This window comes from Engystomops pustulosus, chromosome 4 (genome assembly GCF_040894005.1).
Source record: "Engystomops pustulosus chromosome 4, aEngPut4.maternal, whole genome shotgun sequence".
Taxonomy (NCBI): domain Eukaryota; kingdom Metazoa; phylum Chordata; class Amphibia; order Anura; family Leptodactylidae; genus Engystomops; species Engystomops pustulosus.
In genome coordinates, this window is record NC_092414.1 from 117727271 (window position 1) to 117748593 (window position 21323).

At 39.4% G+C, this 21323-nt stretch overlaps 1 protein-coding gene across 7 annotated transcripts in view; it reads left to right on the top strand.

The window, feature by feature from the left end:
• ATXN7L1 (ataxin 7 like 1) overlaps positions 1 to 21323 on the top strand; it is a 70131-nt gene that overhangs the window by 20569 nt on the left and 28239 nt on the right. For 3 of the 7 annotated variants that reach the window (XM_072147180.1, XM_072147181.1, XM_072147183.1), the window contains exon 4: positions 18030 to 18249. In XM_072147180.1, the coding sequence (XP_072003281.1) occupies positions 18030 to 18249 (220 nt within the window). Of the gene's footprint in view, positions 1 to 3554; positions 3576 to 11633; positions 11763 to 11925; positions 12104 to 18029; positions 18250 to 21323 lie in introns of those variants that run through there. The other 4 variants (XM_072147186.1, XM_072147184.1, XM_072147187.1 and 1 more) reach the window with 4 other exon arrangements.

Below are 21323 nucleotides of genomic sequence, written 5' to 3' on the forward strand. Positions count from 1 at the left end.
AGCCCCCTGGAGTGTATAGCCTGCCAACCCCCACCTGTAGGAAAAAAACAGGCATTGCGGCTTAGATATCGGCTCCATCGAGGCACCATTACGTCAGCCGATCGCTGACATCGTAGTGTGTGCCGATGCTGACACACACATTAGAACGTCAGCTTTCGGCTGACGTCACGAAGACTGCGCCGGTCCAGGACACAGAGCCGATGCCCGGGCCACGATGTATGGAAGGAGGACCTGTCGGGGGGCGTCGGAAGGTGAGTACACATTTTGGTTTTTTTTTTCTCGGCTCAAGTATAAGCCGAGTCATGGTTTTTCCAGCACATGCGGTATGCTATATATGTGTGGCCCACAACGTATTCAACCATTTGAGATATTTTACCAAACATGTTACAATTACTGCTATATGTATTTGGGCACATGCTTTTACCTATGCTACATTTTAATTGTTTTGAATAAATTAATAAAGAATTATTGTAATTTTATTGTGTGTATTATGTTTATGGTTAAGTTTTTCTTGGTCATGGCTTAGATATTGTAGAGCTGACAGTGTGTGTTATAGGTGAGTTAGCAGAACTAAAAGTGTTATTGTGTGTTATATGCATCTCATGGATATCATCATCTCTGATCTGTCTCAACACTCTTTTTTCTATGTGTCAGAGACTAGTGAATGTTAAATAACTCTAAATAAATAATCTAAGCACATTGTCAGCACAGACGAATCATATTGTCGCTGCTTAAACAGTCCCCGCCCACACTCTTGATTTTTACACTGACCACCACTGAGTTATAGGAGCTAAAACGGCAATAAAACTGAGTAAAATTGTAAAGTAAGGGGGTTAAAAATTTTCTTTATTGTGTAAACATCAATAAGGGGTTAAAATTTGAGAACTTTCTTTCATGGGCAAACCCCTTTAAGGAAGCTTCAAATATTAAAATAAAGTAATGGTTAAGAATGAATATTAGGCTATTACAGTATAGCACAATTACTCTCTTGTAATGTCCGGTCAGATAGTTGTCACTAAAACGACTTAAGTTACTAGAGATCAGACTTAGAAGAAACCTCTGCAAATCATATGCTCACTAGTAGCATGGATGCCCCAGCTACTGAGTTTACTATAGTCTCTGCCTGTTCCACAGGTATAACTAGGTAGAGCATTTATTAAGACTAGAGCTTCTTAAAATGCCAATTTGATACAGCGATTCATAACTTCCACCCATTGTTTTTTCCCTGCTTCTATTTTGCTTGTTCTGCTACAGTAGACCTTTTTCTAAGGACCTTTTTAAAATGTTTAGAAAATGTTGCATTTATTTTAGAATGTTTGATTTCAAGGTCATTGTCCTGTTTATATTACAGTATAAAAGGGGTTATCAATAATCAATAATTATCAATAATTAGGGACGATTAAGGCGAGCTTTTAAAAAAAAAAAAAAAAAAGCCTGTATGATCCGTGCCCGTTTGCCACGAGGTGGACAGCCACTCCCATCCATCCCTATCTCTCAGCCACTCTCTGAGCGCAGCTTCCGTGCCCCTGTAAACAAACAGGGACACGGATCAGACGGACCACGGGTGGGACATCAGCAGTGACGGAGGAGGTCAGTACATGTGTGTTTTTTTTTAAACACACCCCAGCCGTCCCTAATTTATTGATATTCTCGGATGACCCTTTTAAGGTCCTCTTTCATTTACAATTGAGAAGTTTAGTGTTTTTGTACTTTCTCTACTAATCCTCTTATTAGATGATATTGAAAATGGAATAATGTTGTGGTCACTATTACCCAGGTGACCGCCAGCCTGTGCTGTTGCTATCCTGTTAAGGGCAAGTCTAGAGGTCTCCCCTCCTTCTCCCGGGCTGGTTGTAAGAGGTACTTGTCTTTTGTTGTTTCCAGAAGCTTGATGCCTTTGTAGTACTTGTAGTTTCTGCCCTTTACTTTATATTGTAGTCCCCCAAGTTTTGAGGTCTCATCTACATTCTCATTTTCCTCAATGATATCATTATGCTGGATGAGCTTGAGAAAGTGTTGTCTTGTTTTCTGGAAAACAAATTGTGTTCTATAGTGGCACCTTTTAGTATTTGGTACAGGGGAAAAAAAATTAAAACTGGTGGAAAAATGTAGTTGCGACATTTTCTCCGGGATTGTGATTTTAAGGCTTTCAATGTGTGGTCCAAATGATACATCCCTTTATTTTGTGGTTCAGTTTTCTGGATGATATCATATCTGTACACAAATGTTGGCAAAAGCAATAAGAAACTAATAAAGTATGTCTGATTGCTCTTAAAGGGGTTGGGCTCATCTTTGGCATTGATTGCTCATGTGCCTTTACTACCTTTGAGATGATCCCTGAGGGTGCTGTCACACGTTGCACTTTGGTTGCGTTTGGAAACAAAATGCATGAGTTAAAAAAATGCTGTGTTGACATTATGCGTTTTGTAAATGTAATGTAATTGGGCAAATCACCTCTCTAAGCTGTTGTAATGCGTTTCAATGACCGCACCCTTAATGTTCATCAAGTGATTAAGGAGTCCTGATTCTTACTTTTGTATAAATTGCAGACCCTCCATGCTTCTTTCTTTTACATTCCGGGGCTCTGCTCATTAGGTGGCACCTGCATCAAGAGAGTATGACTTGTATCAGAGGATGACGTCACATGGATCACCTGGAGGCGGAGCCAGCTGCTGCATGTGTATATATGCAGAGTGCAGCATGCTGAAAACTGGGAAAGACTGCAGCTTTTAAAGGAACACATGTAGAGACGTGTCTAATAGAACAGATTTGTTGAAAATTAGCCAACCACTTTAAGCGTATTTTAGGTAAATGGATTTGTAAACTGGAAGTGTGGGTTCTCTGACCAAAGTATTTTCTACATGTCCTGCATTGCAGCTTGGATAATTTGATAAACCTAAACCCAAAATCTGTAAAGGGTTCCCCAGCTATCATTTATAATACTGGTATCTTCTCGTGTGATAGAAGAGCCTTTTGACCCCCTTTGGTTCAGGGCCTTGTAGTGACTGCAACCCCTGAACCACCTATAGCTTTGTGATAAGGAATCTGCAGCCCACCACAATGCCTTTCTCGCTAGGGTCTCATTAGGGGATGGGCACTACATGCCAGTTTGATTGTGTACACAATATAAATATTGGCAAGCCCCGCGTTTAAGTTGTTAAGATACAGCCTGTTGCTAAGTGGTGCTGTTGATTGAACCACAAAAATAATCCTCCTCCCTGTTTTGTAGTGGGATATTATCTGTCTGATCAGTCAGCCAAGAATGATGTGGGAGCTTCTGTGTGCTCTTCAGTCTCTGTCTCTCGCCCTCTTTCACCGTGTCCTGTTGCACGATCATGTATTAATTTCAGCTCTTGCTTATTATAGCTATTTCTCAAACTAACAATTTCACATTGTAAACCAAGAGCGACTGCGTCTTAAAGATCTGTTGTAGGGCAGATGCCCAGCTGAAATCCTTCTTCACTTCTGTTGGTCAGGTGAAATGTGAGACTCAAGATGTGATATACAGCAATTTCTAAGAAACGTAAAAGAGCATAGCTACAAGAAAACTCAGCTGCCGTTATATACGGTAAAAGGTTTGTGTCCTACCACTAACAGATGAACCTCTGGTCTTATTTTACTAAATTACTGTAGTAGTTGGCAGTGGTTCCACAACATTGTCTAATACAGATCATTAGCTGCCATTTATGCTGTGGTTGTATGCTATGAGTCCCCAAATTTTATCCCCAGAAGTATTTTAAGTGACTGCCTCAGTAATTTCCATGCAGATTTGGTTTTATAGTAAGAGTAATTTTTACATCCACATTCTATCTGTTATTTTCATGGATCTCATACTGACTCATTGGGGCACATTTACTAAGAGTTCGTCGGACGCATTTCCCGAATATTTCCGATTTGCCCTGAATTGCACAGGGATTTTTGGCGCACACGATCGCATTTTGGCGCATCGCCAGCTTTCATGCAACACAAATCGGGGGCGTGGCCCGACTGATTCGGACAAACCGTGGAATTTAAAATTCAAATTATGTCGCAAGATCAGCACTGGGGCGGACCTGAGCGGGGAAGCGACACATTCAAGAAATCGGGCACACTCTGTAAGTGAATTTCGGCAGCTCCAAATTCTCGTTGGACATTCCATTGGTCTATTCACTATCTTATCTTATTCACTATTCATAAGATAATACATATTGTTTTCATGTTTTTACTCCAAATTGGCTGGCAAGTGCATTGGAGACCAGGCCATCTCTTCTCATGAATTCTTCCTGAGATGTCCATGCAGACAGAGTGGCTAAGGATGGCTATCATGGCTAAAGGGCTCATGAGAAAAGCTGGTGTACCCAAAGCCTTATTTTGCCATACGAAAAGTCTCCAGTATTGGTAAAGTAGTTTAAACAGTACATGTTTTATTTAGGATTTGTTACATTGCTTTTCTTCCGGGCCATGGAAGTTCAAGGTGTTCCTTGTTCTCCTACAAAATACACATTTATGCATCATATAAGATTGAAGACACAATTTTAGCCAATATTCAGAGCCTCATTTTTCTCTTGACAGAAAACAAAGAAGGTAAAATCCATCTGAAGCAGTGATGAGATTGTCAGTATAGCCTATGTTCACAACCTGTTGTCACATTGCATGTTTTCTTCACAGATAGTCTTTGTATTCTATGCTGTTCTTTATGAGCTAGGTGGGGTGCAGTAGCAGCAAGGAGCCCAGTTGCCCGAGGCTGCTTCATTTTAACAGCTGCAGGAATGCAAAAACGAAAATGTATACATTTATTGTATAACGTAATTCTCTCGTTGATACAAATGTTTGCAGCTGTTTACATTGAAAGCAGATAATGTTTGTTTTTAGGGCTCAGAATTTGGTGGCAGCAGGCACCTAGCCTGAGGACAAATTATGATACTAAAGCATCTTTGTCAGTACTGTATATCATGCAATGTCTAGCTTTTTCTGCATTTTCATTGGTTCCCCCAACATTCAACCTTATAAATTAATTATTAAGGGATCATTGAATCTAATTTTGGCCAAGTATCACCCAAGGTATTTGGGCTGCTTTTCTCCTTCCTGACTGCAATATCAGTGGTGTGAATATTTGGATTAAATAGCTAGGATATTGGCCATTGTAGTGAATAAATTGGTCATCTAGGGCTAATTCTAAGTTCTCCTCTGTCATCTCAGAATTCCCTGTGAAAATGGATTTTCTTTGTTTTATTTCTATAAACAGGTCTGTTCTAGTAAACTAAGTTTACATAGCTTACAATACATGCACTGTAACCTCTTCAGGACTTTAACATTTCCAGGAGATTTTGAGATTGTTTTCTCGCGGCACATTGTGCTTTAAAGGACACCTGTCATCAGGTCTGTGTCACTAGTCCTGTCACTACTACCTGTTGGAGCAGCTCACAAGAATCCCATCCCAGCCTTTATCTAGTTATTTCATATATTAATCATTGTAAAATCATCTATTCTTTATCATGTAAATGAGGCTGGTCACATGGTCAGAGGCAGTGATGTCACCCCTGTTACCCCTCCCCTCTCCTCCCCCTGCTCATGTCTGTGTGTAATGTATAGTAAAGCATGGCTAGTCTGTGTGTTGCATCTGCTGACATGCTGCATCCTCCTAATATACAGGTGAGAGACACAGACATCAGCTACACATGAATCTGACATGTTCTGCTGTAACATGGCTGCCTGGAGCTGCTGTATCTCTCCTAAACACACACAGGCTGCAGGGGGCGTGGCCACCAGCACCAGGAAGCACATCATTATACAGCCTCACATCATTATACAGGCTGTCAGTCGTGCACTGGGGGTGTGGCTGTGCCTCCCACTCATGAATAGAGTGGACAGCTTGAATATGCTAATGCTTCATTGGACATTTCACAGGTCATTTGCATACAGCTTTAGGACCTCATTGCTTAGGTTTACAGGCATGTAGAGGGATAATGAAGGGATAGAGGCAATACTCTCTAATGGCAGTTTATGAAAATATATTTAGTTTAGGAGGGTTATTTTGCATGACGGGTTCTCTTTAAATTATTTAAACATTTTTAATGATGTCTTTTGTGTTTTTAGTTATGAAAAAAAACTAACATTTTTCAAAAATTTTGCAAGATTCAGCCAACTTAAATTATAACTTACATTTCCCAAATGTCTGCTTTATGTTGCTATGGTTTTTTAAGGATCCATTCATAAATAATAGTGAATCCCCAACATATGAAAAAACATGTTGAAGAAGTTTGCTTAACCCTCTAGGTCTTTTATAGGAGTTGTAAAAGGGGTTGTACGAGGCTAACCTAAATAAATGAGTTGGCCAGGGGTGGGCTGTATAAAAAAGTTAAGTAGTGCTTACCTCGTTTGGAGCTCCTGTTGTCCCACTATTTGATTACAGGCACACGGAAGCTCCACTTCGGCTACTTCCAGCCAGCAGCTTGTCCCTACCCCTGTAAACAAACAGGGGCACGACACGGAGAGATCACCAGGAGCACCGGACGAGGTAAGTATTATTTAATTTTTTTAGTCAGTCTCTTTGTTTATTTAAGTTAGTCTTGGACAACCCCTTTAAATCAAAATGGATTTGCGATTTAGAAATTGTAGTTTTTTTGGACATACATTCATTTTGTCCCAAAAATTAAAAATTCACAATGGATTAAATGACAAAAAGTTTGAACTTCTTGGTAAACCGCTCCATGGGAACACAGCTAGGCATAGAATGGAAGGAGAACCATTCAGAGCAGATTTGTATTGTCACATTGTAAAGGCTAATTTTTTTTTTTTAATGTGGACATGTGGGGGATTATTACTTGCCAGATGAGATGCACTTTTCAGGTACATCATATTTGTGGCACTCATAGGCTAAGCCCTCTGCACACAAGCTGGGTGTTTGCTTCAGTATAATCTAGTATGGTAGTGTATGCTAGATTCAATCTGACAATGTAGGGTTAAAGTACCTGAGGGGCCTGAAAAATGGTAAAAAAAAAATAATAAAAATTGTAAAAAAACAAACCTTATTGTTTAATCCCTTAGTGACCAAATTTTCAAAACCACCATGTGTCAATTTATCTGGTTATAACTTTAGAACGCTTTAACTTGCCCAAGTGTTTTTTAGTTAGTTTTTTTTCCATTGTATTTTGTATTTCCAAATAGTGGGAAATTTTGGTTGATATATTTTACATTTATTTATTAACCCCTAGGAGCACCAGGACGGGTGTTAACCCCTTACACGCCGCGGTCAAGCATGACCGTGGCGTGTAAGGGTGATTGCGCTATGGATCGGATCCCCCGTGCCGCTTACTGGGGGATCCGATCCACTTCTGGGCAGCTCCGAGGACTGCCAAGTGCCCCGGAGCTGCCCGATCTCCCTGGCAGTCAGACCCCTTCCAGGTCTGACTGTAAAGTGTCTGAGCATGCGCCTGCATGCTCAGACAGTTTACACTGCTCTACAATAAAATAGTATTGTAGAGCAGTGTATTTAACTTGAACCAGCGATCAGAGCATCACTGGTTCAAGTTCAAGTAAGTATAAGTAAAAAAAGTGAAAAACACTAAAGTTAACACAGAATAAATAAAAAAATAAATACATTAAAATAAAAGCCCCTAAAATGTCACTTTCCCATAAAAACACTTAATAAAGTATAAAAAACACGAAAACACAAAACCCCCACAATTGAATAAAATACAAAAAAACCCCCACATATTTGGTATCCCTGCGCCCGTAACAATCTGCATAATAAAACAGAATCATTATTGGAACCGCAAAGTGAACCCCATAAAAAAAAAAAAACCCAAAAAAGCTCCAAAAAAAGATAATTTTCAATTAATACCCTATAAAAAATGCTCACTAAAAAGAACAATCCTTCTCGCAAAAAATAAGCCCTTAAACATTTTTGTGAGGGCGAAAAATATAAAGGTTATGCATATGAAAGACGGTGATGCTAAAATTAACAACATTTTTCCAAATTACTTTTTATTCAGTAAAAATGGGAAATCGTGGCTACCCATAGAATAAAAATAATATACTATTTTTATGGTATGGTTAACGACCAAAAAAAATACATAACAATTTTCCTAAAAATTGATGATTTTCATTTCCTCCACCAACAAAGAGTTAATAAAATCTCATCAATTAGCTATAGATGCCCCAAAATTACGTACCAGAAAAGTGCATCTCATGTGGCAAAAGAAATAAGCCCCTATAGGTCCACATTAAATTATAGCCTGTACAATGTGTCATAGCAAATCTGATCTGGATGGCGCCTCCTTCACTTCTATGCCTGTCTGTGCGCCCATACAGCAGGTTACCACCACATATAGGGTATCGGTGTACTCGGGAGAAATTGGGTATCAAACTTTGTGGAGCCTTTTTTAATTTAATCCATTGTAAATGTTCAATTTTCCACCCAAAATGAATGTATTGTGAAAAAATATTACAATTTGCAGACTGCACCTCCATTTAGTTTTAACCCCTATAAAACACCTGAAGGGTTAACAAACTTCTTAAAAGTGGTTTTTTATACGTTGAGGGAGTAATTTCCATAATGGGGTAATTTATGAGTCTCACTATTATTTAGGCCTCCAAGTGTCAATTAGAAGTTGAGCAGGTCCATCTAAATACGGGTTCTGGTGATTTTACCAAAAATTTGAAAAATGATACCTAAATTCTGAGCCTCATAACATTCTAGTAAAATATGTGGAATCTTAAAAAACCATCCAATATAAAGCAGACATTTGGGAAATGTAAGTTATGAATTTATTTGGGTGCTATGACTATCTGCATCAAAAGTAGAGAATTTAGAACGTTGAAAATAAAGAATTTTTCCAAATTGTATCCAAATTTTTTCATAACTAAAAGATTTCATCCAAATTTTTAAACTAATTTGAAATACAATCTCAAAATCCCCTGGATATCCCATAGCGTTCCAAAGCTATAACCACTTATAGTAACACAGGGCAGTTTTGAAAAATGGGGCCGTGTCCTTAAGGCCAAAAGAGGTCCCGTAGGGGTTAAAAAAGGTGAATTTGGTAAACACTATGAAAAAATTAGCTATTTTGAAACTTCAAAAATTTCTGTTTTTCAAACTGATAGTTTTACTACCGAAATTAGTTACTAACATTTACCATATCTCAACTTTGTGTTGGTTTCATTTTAGAAGCGTCCTTTTTTAGAATCAATTATTTTAGAGACCATTTCATTTCTATAGCAGTTTTGGAAGGTTTGTTAATAGAAACCACATATCGCCCCATTCTAATAACTTCACCACTCAAACTATTCAAAACAGCAGGTAGGAAGCTTGTTAAGCCTTCATGTTTTTTATAGAAAATCAAACAAAATGAAGGTTTGATTTGGAATTCACTAATATTTATCATTGATACATTCATTTAGCCTTAAAATTTATCCACATTAACTAAATAAAAATAGAAAATGCATCCAAGAATATATTGTGCAGTTTTTTCTGAGTAAGAGGGCACCCCACATGTGGATGTAACCTGCTGTCAGGGCATATGGCAAAGCGCGGAAGGGAAGGAGCCATTGAGCTTTTGTACGGCAGAATAGTTTTCAGATGCCAGGACGTGTTTGTAGAGTCCCTGGGGCCACGTTCATACGTGGCATTTTTGTTGCCTTTTGAAACACAATCCAAAGGCTCCACATGTGATCTCATGTTGAGGTAAGATTGCATTTACTTTGTGTTTACTTAACGTGTTGGAAACACAATGTTAACAAAATATATTATCATGAGCAGAGCCTTTGGATTACGTTTCCAAATGTAATCAAAATGCCTTGTGTGAACGTGGCCTTAGGTACCACAAAACCTTATCCCAGAGAATTTTTGTAAAATCTCTAAACTTAGGCTGTGGTCACACGTACCGCTTGGCGGCTGTTCATAACGTGACGCTAGCGCACAGGGGCAGTCCTCAGCCCGAACGCACGTGCGTTTCCAGAGAAACGCATGCGATCGGCTTATCAATCGCATGCGTTTCCCTGGAAATGCATGTGCGTTCGGGCCGAGGACCCCCCAATCGCATCGGCGGTTCTATGGAAACACCTGTGATCGGGAACGAGCCGCCGATGTTTTGCGTTAATTTCATGCGTGCGTTTTTTATATGGAGTGCTTAAAAACGTCCCAAAAACAGGATAAAAACGCCACGGGTTCAAAACGCATCCGTTTTTGACAGGTTTGACCAATTATCTTACTTAAAATGGGTCAAAAACGCGTTCAAAACGCCTCGTGTGCCATCACCCTAGGGCCCCTTAGTGACCGCCTATACGGATTTCTCCGTCGGTCACTAAGGGGTTAAATCATCTGCTTTCCCTAGAACTGATATAAAAATAAACAAATAAAATCATACACATGTTTGGACATTTTGGGATGCCTATCTATATAAATATAATAATGATTATTTCTGGCATTGAACCCTGTAACGGAAAATAGTTCCCAAATGTCCGAAATGCCACTTTTTCCCCATTTCGCAAAATATAAAAAAAAATATAAAAAGTGATAAAAAGGTTGTACAGTCCCAAAAATCGTAGCAAAGAAACCATCTGCTCATCCCCCAAAAATTGACACCTCGATCAGCTCCACACACATAATGCAGGCGCCACACATGGCGCTTTTGTCTGCGTTTGCGAACGCAAACGCAGACAAAAGCGCCACGTGTGGCACCAGCCTAAGTATGTAAAAGTTATTTGCACCAGAATTTTTTTATACAGAAGGTTTTAATTTTTTAAATATATTAAAACAAAATAAAATCTATATAAATTTGGTATCCCGTTGATCAAACCAAGAAAATGGTGCAAATGCGTTTTTTTAACAATTTCATCACATGCGTTAACTGTTGTGTATTGTAAACACAAATGTTAACTGCTGTTTAATTAGGCAAACCTCTCTCCAGCTGGTGGAATGTGTTTTTGAAACGCATGCGTTCAATGTGATGTGTGACTGCACCTTTAAGGTGAAATCTAAGAGACAACTTAAAGGGATGTTCCCATTTCAGAAAATTATTGTTTGTATTATAAAAAGTTATGAAAGTTTCCAATATAATTTCTGCATCAATTCCTCTCGGTTTTTTAGATCGCTGCTTGCTGTCCTTCTATGTTTACTTCCAGTGGACAGAAATCTGACCATAGTCACAGCTCGTTATATCACACAGCTCTGATTACTCTCTATAATATAACGAGCTGTGCACCTGTGTGACTGTGGTCAGATTTCTGTCCACTAGAAGTAAACATAGAAACTTTCTCTAGAAGGAAAGCAAGCAGAGATCTAGAAGAGGCTGAAGAATTGAAACAGAAAGTATATTGGAAAATTGTCTAAGTTTTTATAATGCAAACAACTACATTAATTAGCTGAAATGGGAAATGTGTCATTCCTTCAGTGGATCTGCACCCACTATATTACAATAACTATACAGTGTAAGCCACGTTATGTTTAATGTAAATAGAGATTTCTTTAATAACCTTATACTTATCACATAGGTTTATCGGGATGTTTTAGATGATATGCCACTGTAATGTATAAGGGGACATTTGTCAGCTGAGGGAGTTGTGGGGGTACAGTAGCTGGATGCTGGGGCATCGTCCTGTCAGATGAGAGGCCACAGCTATAAGTGCTGCTGTGGTACCCGGCTGGCAGGACGTGAAGTTGCTGTAACAAGTGCCGGGTTCTGAGCGGCTGTGACGGCGGCTGTGTCACCGCGCGGCTCCACAACATGTGTTCCAGGCGCTGTACGGTCACATTCACTTGGCAGCTGCTTCTTCCTCTCGCTGTAAGTGGCTTTCACTTGTGTTTGTTGATCTCCATGAGAAATCTGGTCAGTCATTTCCCTCCCTGCAGGCCATGTGGCCTGTATTTGTATTGTGAGGTGCCAGTGCAGGAGCTGCTGCTGAGCTACGTAATCGTCCGAGAAGAGGGGAAGTGGCTTTTGTCATGTGCGAGTTTCCTCCTCCGAGTGCTGCACACAATACCAGGCCTGCACACACGGAGAGCGGCTTCATCCCTGCGCTGCGGGCTGCACCTGGGCCACACGGAGTAGGCCATTGCTCATGACTGGCTGCGTACTCTCGTATCGCCATAGTTCCCTGTTAACTGCTTCATGGCTGGCGACATGTTAGTGTGCTGTATCTGCAGGAGTGTATTCTGTACTGATTGTTGTAGATGACGTAGTACAGGAACTGCACATGTATTCTGTGTATCTATGGCGTTACATGTTTTATGTATCTCTAGCTTAATCAGCAATGTATGTCAAACTTCTTTTCTCCAAGCTAGAAGCCAAACCTGCAGATTTTTCCTGTTTTATTGTATGCAGATAGCATGACACATACCCTGTGCTCCACTGACCACAACCATAGCCCACGCAGCTTTGACAAGTTTCTACCTCCATAATCCAGTAATATCTACAGCATATGTACCAAGTGGCCTGCTTTTAGGCTGATGCCACACATGGCATTTTTGGTCCGTTTTAAGCATGCGTTTTCAGTTAGTTTAAAAACGTATGCGTTTTGGCTGTTTTTTTCCCCCAATTATCCTAATAGATAAACACGTTGTACCCAGCCAAACGGACTGAAAACGCATACTTAAAAACGGACCAAAAACGCCATGTGTAGCATCACACTTAGTGGGACTGTCCTTATTTGTATCCCAAATCCTTCTCCCCCTTTTTGCTTCTGAACTGCTGAATGTTGTAACGTTTTACAATTCTCATTCTTACAGATAAGGCTCAGGTCATGTGCCCATGTTTTGTGCCTATGCTACTCTCTTAGGGTGCTGTCACATGGGACGTTTTGGCTGCGTTTGCGCAAATGCAGCCAAAATGTCCCGTATGACAGCGCCCTCACTCAAACAATAGAATTCTAACGGATCAAATAGATCTGCTGCTTTTACTAACTTCTATTGGCTTCCATTGGTGTCAGTTACATTCCGTTTAGGGTGCGTTCACACGTCGCGTTTAACGCATGCGTTTAAAAACGCATTGGAATAGCTGAAGAGTGATTTGCCTAATTAAACACCTCTTAACACTTGTGTTTACAAAACGCATGCGTTAACCGCGATGCTAACGCATGCGTTAACAATGCGTTAACAACCGCATGCGTTAACCGTGATGTTAACGTATGTGTTAACAATGCGTTAACGGTTGCGTTTTGTAAACACAGGTGTTACCAGCTGTTTAATTAAGCAAATCACTCTCCAGCTATTGCAATGCGATTTTAAACGCATGTGTTAAACACGACGTGTGACCGCATCCTCAGGGTGATGGCACACGTGGTGTTTTGAACACGCTTTTGGCCCCTTTTTTAAGCAATCCGTAAAAAAAACCGGTCTGCTTAAAAACTGCCCAAAAACGGGTGCAAAACGCCACATATGCCGCCGGCCTAAGTGACGCGGCCTGAAAAGGCTCTGACTATTTTTAGCGAATTTTCGTAAGCGCCAGTTTAAGGGACATAACTTATTTGGGGGGGCTACCTTAAAAGTTTTTGCAATGTTTTTTTCGAGACACTTGGGGTGAAGACACACGTGGCGTTTTTAGGCCGTTTTTAGTTAGTGCGTTTTCACATCGTTAAAAATACATGCGTTTTTGACCAGTTTGAATTAAGATGATTGGTCAAACCTGTCAAAAACGCATGCGTTTTTCAAGGCATGCGGTTTTAACAATGTGAAAACGCACTAAAAACGGACTAAAAACGCCACGTGTGTCTTCACCCTTAGAGCTAGTTAGAAAGGTAATACAAGTTTAAACATATTGTTTTCATTTTTATTTGGGGTTAAAAGTGGGGAAAAATGCATTTTTTTGGTAATTTTATAGTACTTTTTTAAAATTTTCAAATAAACTCAAAATGAAGATGATTAATGAATTCCCTGTTTTGTTTAGGTCATTTTGATATATAGTATATATAGTCTTGGGCAAATGGGGCGACTGGGCTGTGTTTTTTTGTATGCTAGCCAGGGATTTTTTTTTAATTATATGGCGAAATGTCATTGTATTTTTATGAATATTTATTAATGTTTTTTGTGTGTGTTTTTACTTTATTTGCCCCCTGTGATGTCATAATCAAGTTGTGCAGAAAAGAAAGAAAAGAGCACTAATAGGATAACTCTGTCTGGTAATGATAATTGTTGTGGTGTTGTAACTGCTCACCTGTTGCAGTTATTCTGAGGGCATAATCACTTTGTAGATGCTGCAAACAAAGGGTTTGTTGCCGTCGCGGGTCAAATAAAATAGTGTTGAGATCTATATATCTCCGAAGTATTTATTTCCATAAAGTAATATTGCAGGTGCCGTGGTACGTGGAGCACTCCAGAACATTTTCACTTTTTTTTTTTTCCCTTTTACAAGTTTCCCTTGTAACTGAGGCATCTATAAGAGCCCAAGTTATGGTGATGTCACACATTGCGTTTTTAGGCCGTTTTTGGGCCGTTTTTAGTTAGAGCGTTTTCAGATCCTAAAAAATGCATGTGTTTTTGTCCGTTTTTAATTGCGCAAATTCAAAAACCGGACAAATACTGAAAAACTGAAAACGCACTAACTATAAACGCCCCAAAAACTGCCTAAAAACGGCATGTGTGACATCACCCTTAGGGTGAAGACAAACGTGGCGTTTTTAGGACGTTTTTGGGCCGTTTTTAGTTAGTGCATTTTCAGATCGTTAAAAAACGCATCCTTTTTTTTAAAAACGCATGCGTTTTTGTCCATTTTTAATTCATCATTAAAAATCATTTATTTAGAGATGGTAGATGTGTCCTAGTAAGAACAACTTTGTTCTTCAGGACTTTTTATTATAACTATATTCCATGATCGCGAAAATATAGAGTTATAAAAGTTCTTCTATTCTTGCATCTATTTGGACTGTTGTACCTTTTCGGATAAGAGCACCACTCCGGTGGAGTCAATGCCTTCACACCCCCTGTCCACTTCATCGTGCTGCCTTGTTTTGTATTAGGTGTCGGCTGTGCCCACACACTTCCTCTACTATTGTTCCATAGAGTTATAAAAGTTATGCATCAGCCTGGGGCGGTCAGCACCATAGAGCCTAGTATTTTAATGTATGCATACCTCCCTTCGCTCTAGCGGTTCTGCCCTTCACCTATCTATGCACAATGTGTGTGTGTAGGGGGGGGGGGAGTGTTCATAAATCCAACGAAGCTCCCTGAAGTGCTTGGGTGACACGGCCTGAGCGTCCCAGGCCGTGGATAATTTTAAAACTATATTTTCACGGATATAGACTTATTATAAAAGAAGGAACAATGTTCTTTAAAGAGGACCTGTCATTAAGAAATTTGGCACTAGGAGCTGCTTACTAAAGTAAGCTGCAGTGTTAGAATTATAGAGTTATCGGAAACCTCCGATAACGCTATCCAACACTTCGGCGGAGTACAATGTAAACGCCGGACCGCTCTCAAAGCTGTCAGGTGTATTCATGAGGGGGCGGTCCGAGTCGCTACCTCTTCCCCGGACCGTCCCGCTCGCTCCATAGGGTGGCGGTGACTGCAGTGCTTCAAACGGCAGTCACCACCCCTAAACCAGCCCCCTCATGAATACACCAGACAGCTTTGAGGGCGGTCTGGAGTTTCTAGTGTACTCCACAGCGGTGTTAGATAGCGTTATCGGAGGTTTCCGGTAACGCTATCATTCTAACTCTGCGGCGTTTGTTTTAGCACTAGGAGCTGCTTACTTTAGCTGCTTTACTTCACTGTCTCACAAGTGACACCCTAATATTTTTTGAGACCTTTGCTCATTACTTTGTTTAGTATTGGTGCCAAAGCTGTAATGGGTCAACATGATTCACAGGATCTGTTTAAAATAAAGCAGAAATGTGTGTATTGGAATTTGCTATACACATAAGATGTGTTCATCATTACTAGGAGTAGATCTTTGGCTGGGGCTCACTAGCTCTAGTACAACTGAAAGAATGTGCACTAATATTGTTGTGTAATACTATAAGCCAGTGATGGCGAACCTATGGCATGGGTGCCAGCGGTGGCACTCAGAGCCCTCTCTATGGGCACCCGAGCCATCAACCCAGCACAGAGTTCGCCAGACAGGACTCAAGGCCTCTTGCAGTCCCAGAGAGCCCAGGACCCTAGAAGACAGCTACAATGATAATCCAAACGTCTTCTTCTTTTTACTGTATTGGTGTCCTCAGGTGCCTATATACTTTAAACCTGTGAAAGAGCAGGGAGTAATAAGTTACTGCTTAAATTGAGCTATTGGCACTTTGCGAAAAATATGTGGGTTTTGGTTGTAGTTTGGACACTGGGTGTCTAAAAGGTTTGCCATCACTGCTATAAGCTTTTTCCTTAATGGGGAAGTTAAAAGGCTGTATTTTTAGTCTTATATCTACACACGTTTTATTACATTTATATGATGAATGTTAATTTTTGTTGGGCTTCATTCTTGCATTGGTTTACCATAGCTGCTCTTCAGTAAATACAGATGTTTGATACACATTATTAGTGGGCTTGTAAAGTTTCCAAGGCACAACCATTGATGTTTTGGGGACTACACCTCCATAGGGAACACTACAAACATTTTTTATCTCCATTTCTAAAGGGATTTTACTTTTCTGCAATTGTTAAAATAACACTATGGCCAGAAAGACTGGTATATTGACAATGTAGATTGTAAAGGCGATCAGGAAATAATGCACAGTATCAACTAGAGGAATGAATGCAGCAAATATTAAGGTCTATGGGTATTTTCATATGCTGTTTTTTTTTTCTTTTCAACCTTTTTTTTTTGTACTAAATGTATTACATAACAATGTGGTATAAAAGAAAATTAATCTGAAAGTTAAAGCACAATAAAATAATATAGTAATTCAGATGTTACTAAAAACAAAACGCAGCTAGAAAGACTGTATGATTTGAGGTTGGTATGATATTGTTTGTTTTCTTGAAAGATATTACAGGTAAATTCTAATTTTCGGCAGTTTGGCGAACTTTTACCCTTTTTGCCTGAACATACCCCTTTTTGCTTCTTCATAGAGTAGATCAGTCTTTATACAAGATTGACAGGAACACCATTTAGAAATGTTTATTTTCATGACATACCATATATACTTGTGTATAAGCTGACCGAAGTATAAGCCTGGGGCCCCAAATTTTACCACCAAAAACTGCAACTCGAGTATAAGCCGAGGGTGGGAAATGCATTGGTCACAGCCTCCCAGTATATAGCCGGCCAGCCCCCTGTAGTATGCGGCCGGCCAGCCCCCTGTAGTATGCGGCCGGCCAGCCCCCTGTAGTATGCGGCCGGCCAGCCCCCTGTAGTATGCGGCCGGCCAGCCCCCTGTAGTATGCGGCCAGCCCCAAGTTTGACCAGCACTTAAAAAAAAAAAAAAAAAAAAACCTTACATACTCACCTTTGGGTGGTCCTGATGCTTGTCGCAGCTCCGCTTCTGTCTTCTCCACGATGCTCCGGATGCTGCTGAAAAACCGGCTTATACGCGAATATATACGGTAATATAGTTCACACATACTTAGACACTCCACAATTTTCCCAAGATCACATTTTTATTAATTTATGCATTCCCTGACTATACTTTTTTCACTTATTTTTCTTGCCATTTATCAATCTGCCGGTGAAGTCTAGTATTAGAGAGTACATTACAGGCAGTCCCCAGGTTACGTACAAGATAGGTTCTGTAGGTTTGTTGTTAAGTTGAATTTTTATGTAAGTCGGAACTGTATATTTTATCATTGTAGCTCCAGACAAATTTTTTTGGTCTCTGTGACAATTGGATTTTAAAACTTTTGTGTTGTCATAACAACAAGGATTAACAATAAATCTTAATTGCAGACACATGTGATAACTATTGTAGCCTAGGACTAAAGTATATTAAATTACCAAAATCCAGAGGCCCGTTTGTAACTAGGGGTTGTCTGTAAGTCGGGTGTTTTTAAGTAGGGGACCGCCTGTACTGTCCTATGCTTATTTCAGTACCATAATTGCTACTTATGTTGGTCAGTGAATTCTGTAATGGTTCTGGTTGTCTGGGTTGTTTAATTTTATAAAAATAAATTTTCTCTTCTGTTTTAGAAAGAAGACATGGTTCAATGTGCAAACCTTCCCCATCACCGGCCTCTCCCTCCAACACCAGAGCATCACTTGTACAAATGAAAACAAAAACCTGTATCAGCAGCCATAACCCAGTCAACAGTAATTCAAAGCCATTCAAAGCGCCCAAAGACAATCTACTTACCTCCAACAACAAACAACATGCGGTGTTCTCTTCAAAAGTGTCAAGAGACAAACCATGGTATGTAAAAAGAGGGATGCAAAGGTCTTCTTCAGAAATTGTGCTCTAATGAGGTGTACGTTTGATACTTCTTAGGGGCAGTTGTACAGCTAAAGCATAAGTGATCAGTATTTTCAACCCTTAAGGGTCACGTTTTTGAACCGTTTTAAAATGCAGCTGGGAAATAGATTAAAACCAGCCACATTCATGTTAAACATTCAGAAAGGAATGCGTTTTTAAATGGACTGAAAACGCATTCTTTAAAACGGTTCAAAAATGCAACATGTGGCATCACCCTTGGTCATAACCAACATAACTTTTGCATTTATTATATGTTTTTCGACAAGCTTTAGTTTTTAGCAGCTAGTCTTTAATTTATATTACTCTTTAATATTAAACAAAAAAGCATTATTTTTATTCATGTCATTTATCATTTGCTATTATTCTTGCAAGGAAAGGCGTCTGGCTATCCTGTTTTAAGAGGTAAAAAAAAGAAAATTTCTTTAACTTTGAAAGATTCTTCAGCAGAGATAAGGGCTAAGAATGATCGGACTTGCATTGTAAACAGAACTAAGCAGCCTGGGAGATATGTGAACACTTGCAGGCTGCAAAAGACAAATGGTTGAGAATGTCTAACTAAACATTTTTTTGCATCACATTTCAGTTTAAACCCTCTAAGACCACAGCACTTTCTGCTTTTCCATTTCTTACCTGCCTTCCAAAAGACATAAACTTTTTATACATTCAGTCTCCGGGTTACGTACACGATAGGTTCTGTAGGTTTGTTCTTAAGTTGAATTTGTATGGAAGTCGGAACTGTATACTTTATAGTTGTAACCCCAGACAGATTTTTTTTTTGGTCTCTGTGACAATTGGATTTTATAAATGTTGTGTTGTCATAAGAACCAGGATTAACAATAAAGCTTCCTTACAGACACATTTAATAACTGTTACAGCTGTTTATTGTAACCCAAGACTAAAGTACAGGAAATTACCAACATCAAGAGGTCCGTTTGTAACTAGGGGTCGTCTGTAAGTCGGGTGTTCTTAAGTAGGGGACCGCCTGTATACAGTAGCTGTACAGTACACTGCCATATGAGGGCTTTTTATCTGTGGAATACATTTTATAAATTCCTAGAGTCTAATATTCCAAGCAATGTATTGCGAAGCTGGAAAAAAAATAATGACATATTCTCATGGATCTCGTGCTTTCACTGCAGTCCAATTGACACCCCTCATTATTCTTTGGGTCAGATTGATCACAAAGATACCAAATTTATATAGTTTTTGTTATGTTTTAAAAAGTTGTTTAAGCATATTCTGATACTCAAAATGGGTGAAGAGATAACTCAAAACCACATCTCAAGCAAATAGGTACATAAAGAACAAAGAAAAAGAGGATGCGTACAAGTAATCAAGTAGTTTTATTGAGCAACCAAAAATAGAATATTAAAAACAATTAAAAACACAAATCGTGGTAAAAATACCCACTGTGCATGGACGAGTGTACTTGATAAAGCCAATATAAAATGTGTGCTCCATGTACAAAAGCAAGGTAACAGGTATAAAAATTGAAATTGTGTGAGGGGAAAGACCTTGTAAGCGTATAAATGGTAAATATTATATCGGGATGAATGCCAAACAGTACATGAGAGGTGACCCAACACAATTTCAGTAACACACTTATGGATGGAAGCAACACATAGACAATAAAACTTTGCTATAAAGCTTAGTACATAAAAGATGTTACCAGTGATTGTCCAGCACAGAGAAAACCGCCCCACGCAAATGGCCTAACTTGTAGGCTTCATCAGGGGTATATCATATTCTGATACTCATAATGACGATCACATCCATGTTTCACTGAGGCATTTAAGCAGTTAATAGTCTTAGCCACTAAGGCAGTGGGGCTTGGACTTCCTGTGACCTCCCGTATCCTGCTGGCTTTCAGCAAATTGACACCTGCAGGCCTCTCCAACCACTGCTGTGGGAGTGGTTATGATGGAGGGACATCTTGAGTTCTTCTTCTTGGCGTCATGTGACCTGCAGCGAACATCAAACTTTAACAGGATAAGTATAATATGGGTGATCCTATACATACCCTTTTAAAATTTGCTATGGGTGGCCAACCCTTTAAACTCCTTAACCCCTTAACGACTTGGCCTTTTTTAGTTTTTTCACTTCCATTTTTCACTCACCAACTTCAAAAATCTATAGCTTTTTTATTTTTCCACATAAAGAGCTGTGTTATGGCTTATTTTCTGCGTAACAAATTGCACTTCATAGTGACGGTATTTAATATTCTATGGCGTGTACTGGGAAGCGGGAAACAAATTCCAAATGCAGTGAAAATGGTGAAAAACCACATTTGTGACGTTTTCTTGTGGGCTTGGATTTTACAGCTTTCACTCTGCGTCCCAAATGACATGTCTACTTTTATTCTTTGGGTCGGTACGATCACGTGGATACCAAATTTGTATAGGTTTTATGTTTTCATACATTTAAAAAAATTAAAACCTCCTGTACAAAATATTTTTTTTTTATTTTGCCATCTTCTGGGGCCAATAACTTTTTCATACTTTGGTGTACGGAGCTGTGGATAGTGTCATTTTTTGCTAATTTTGATGGCGTTTTCATTACTATAATTTTTGGGACTGTGCGACCTTTTGATCACTTTTTATTAATTTTTTTATATTTTTCAAAATGGCAAAAAAATGCCATTTTCGACTTTGGACGCTATTTTCCGTTACGGGGTTAAACGTAGTGAAAAAACATTATCATATTTTGATAGATCGGGCATTTTCGGACGCGGCGATACCTAATGTGTTTATGATTTTTACTGTTTATTTATTTTTCTATCAGTTCTAGGGAAAGGGGGGTGATTTGAATTTTTAGGGTTTTTTATTATAATTTGAATTTTTGGGTAGTATACAGTTAGCGCCCCACGATAGCCCTGTTTTCTTCCTTTTAATTATTTTCTGCCTACCGGACCCCCAGTGGTGCCAAGGCTGTGGGAGCTGCTTTGACGTTAACACCCCCTACAAATACACTTAGCCTAGTGGACCGTTCAAATTGGCTCCAAAGGAGTTCAGATC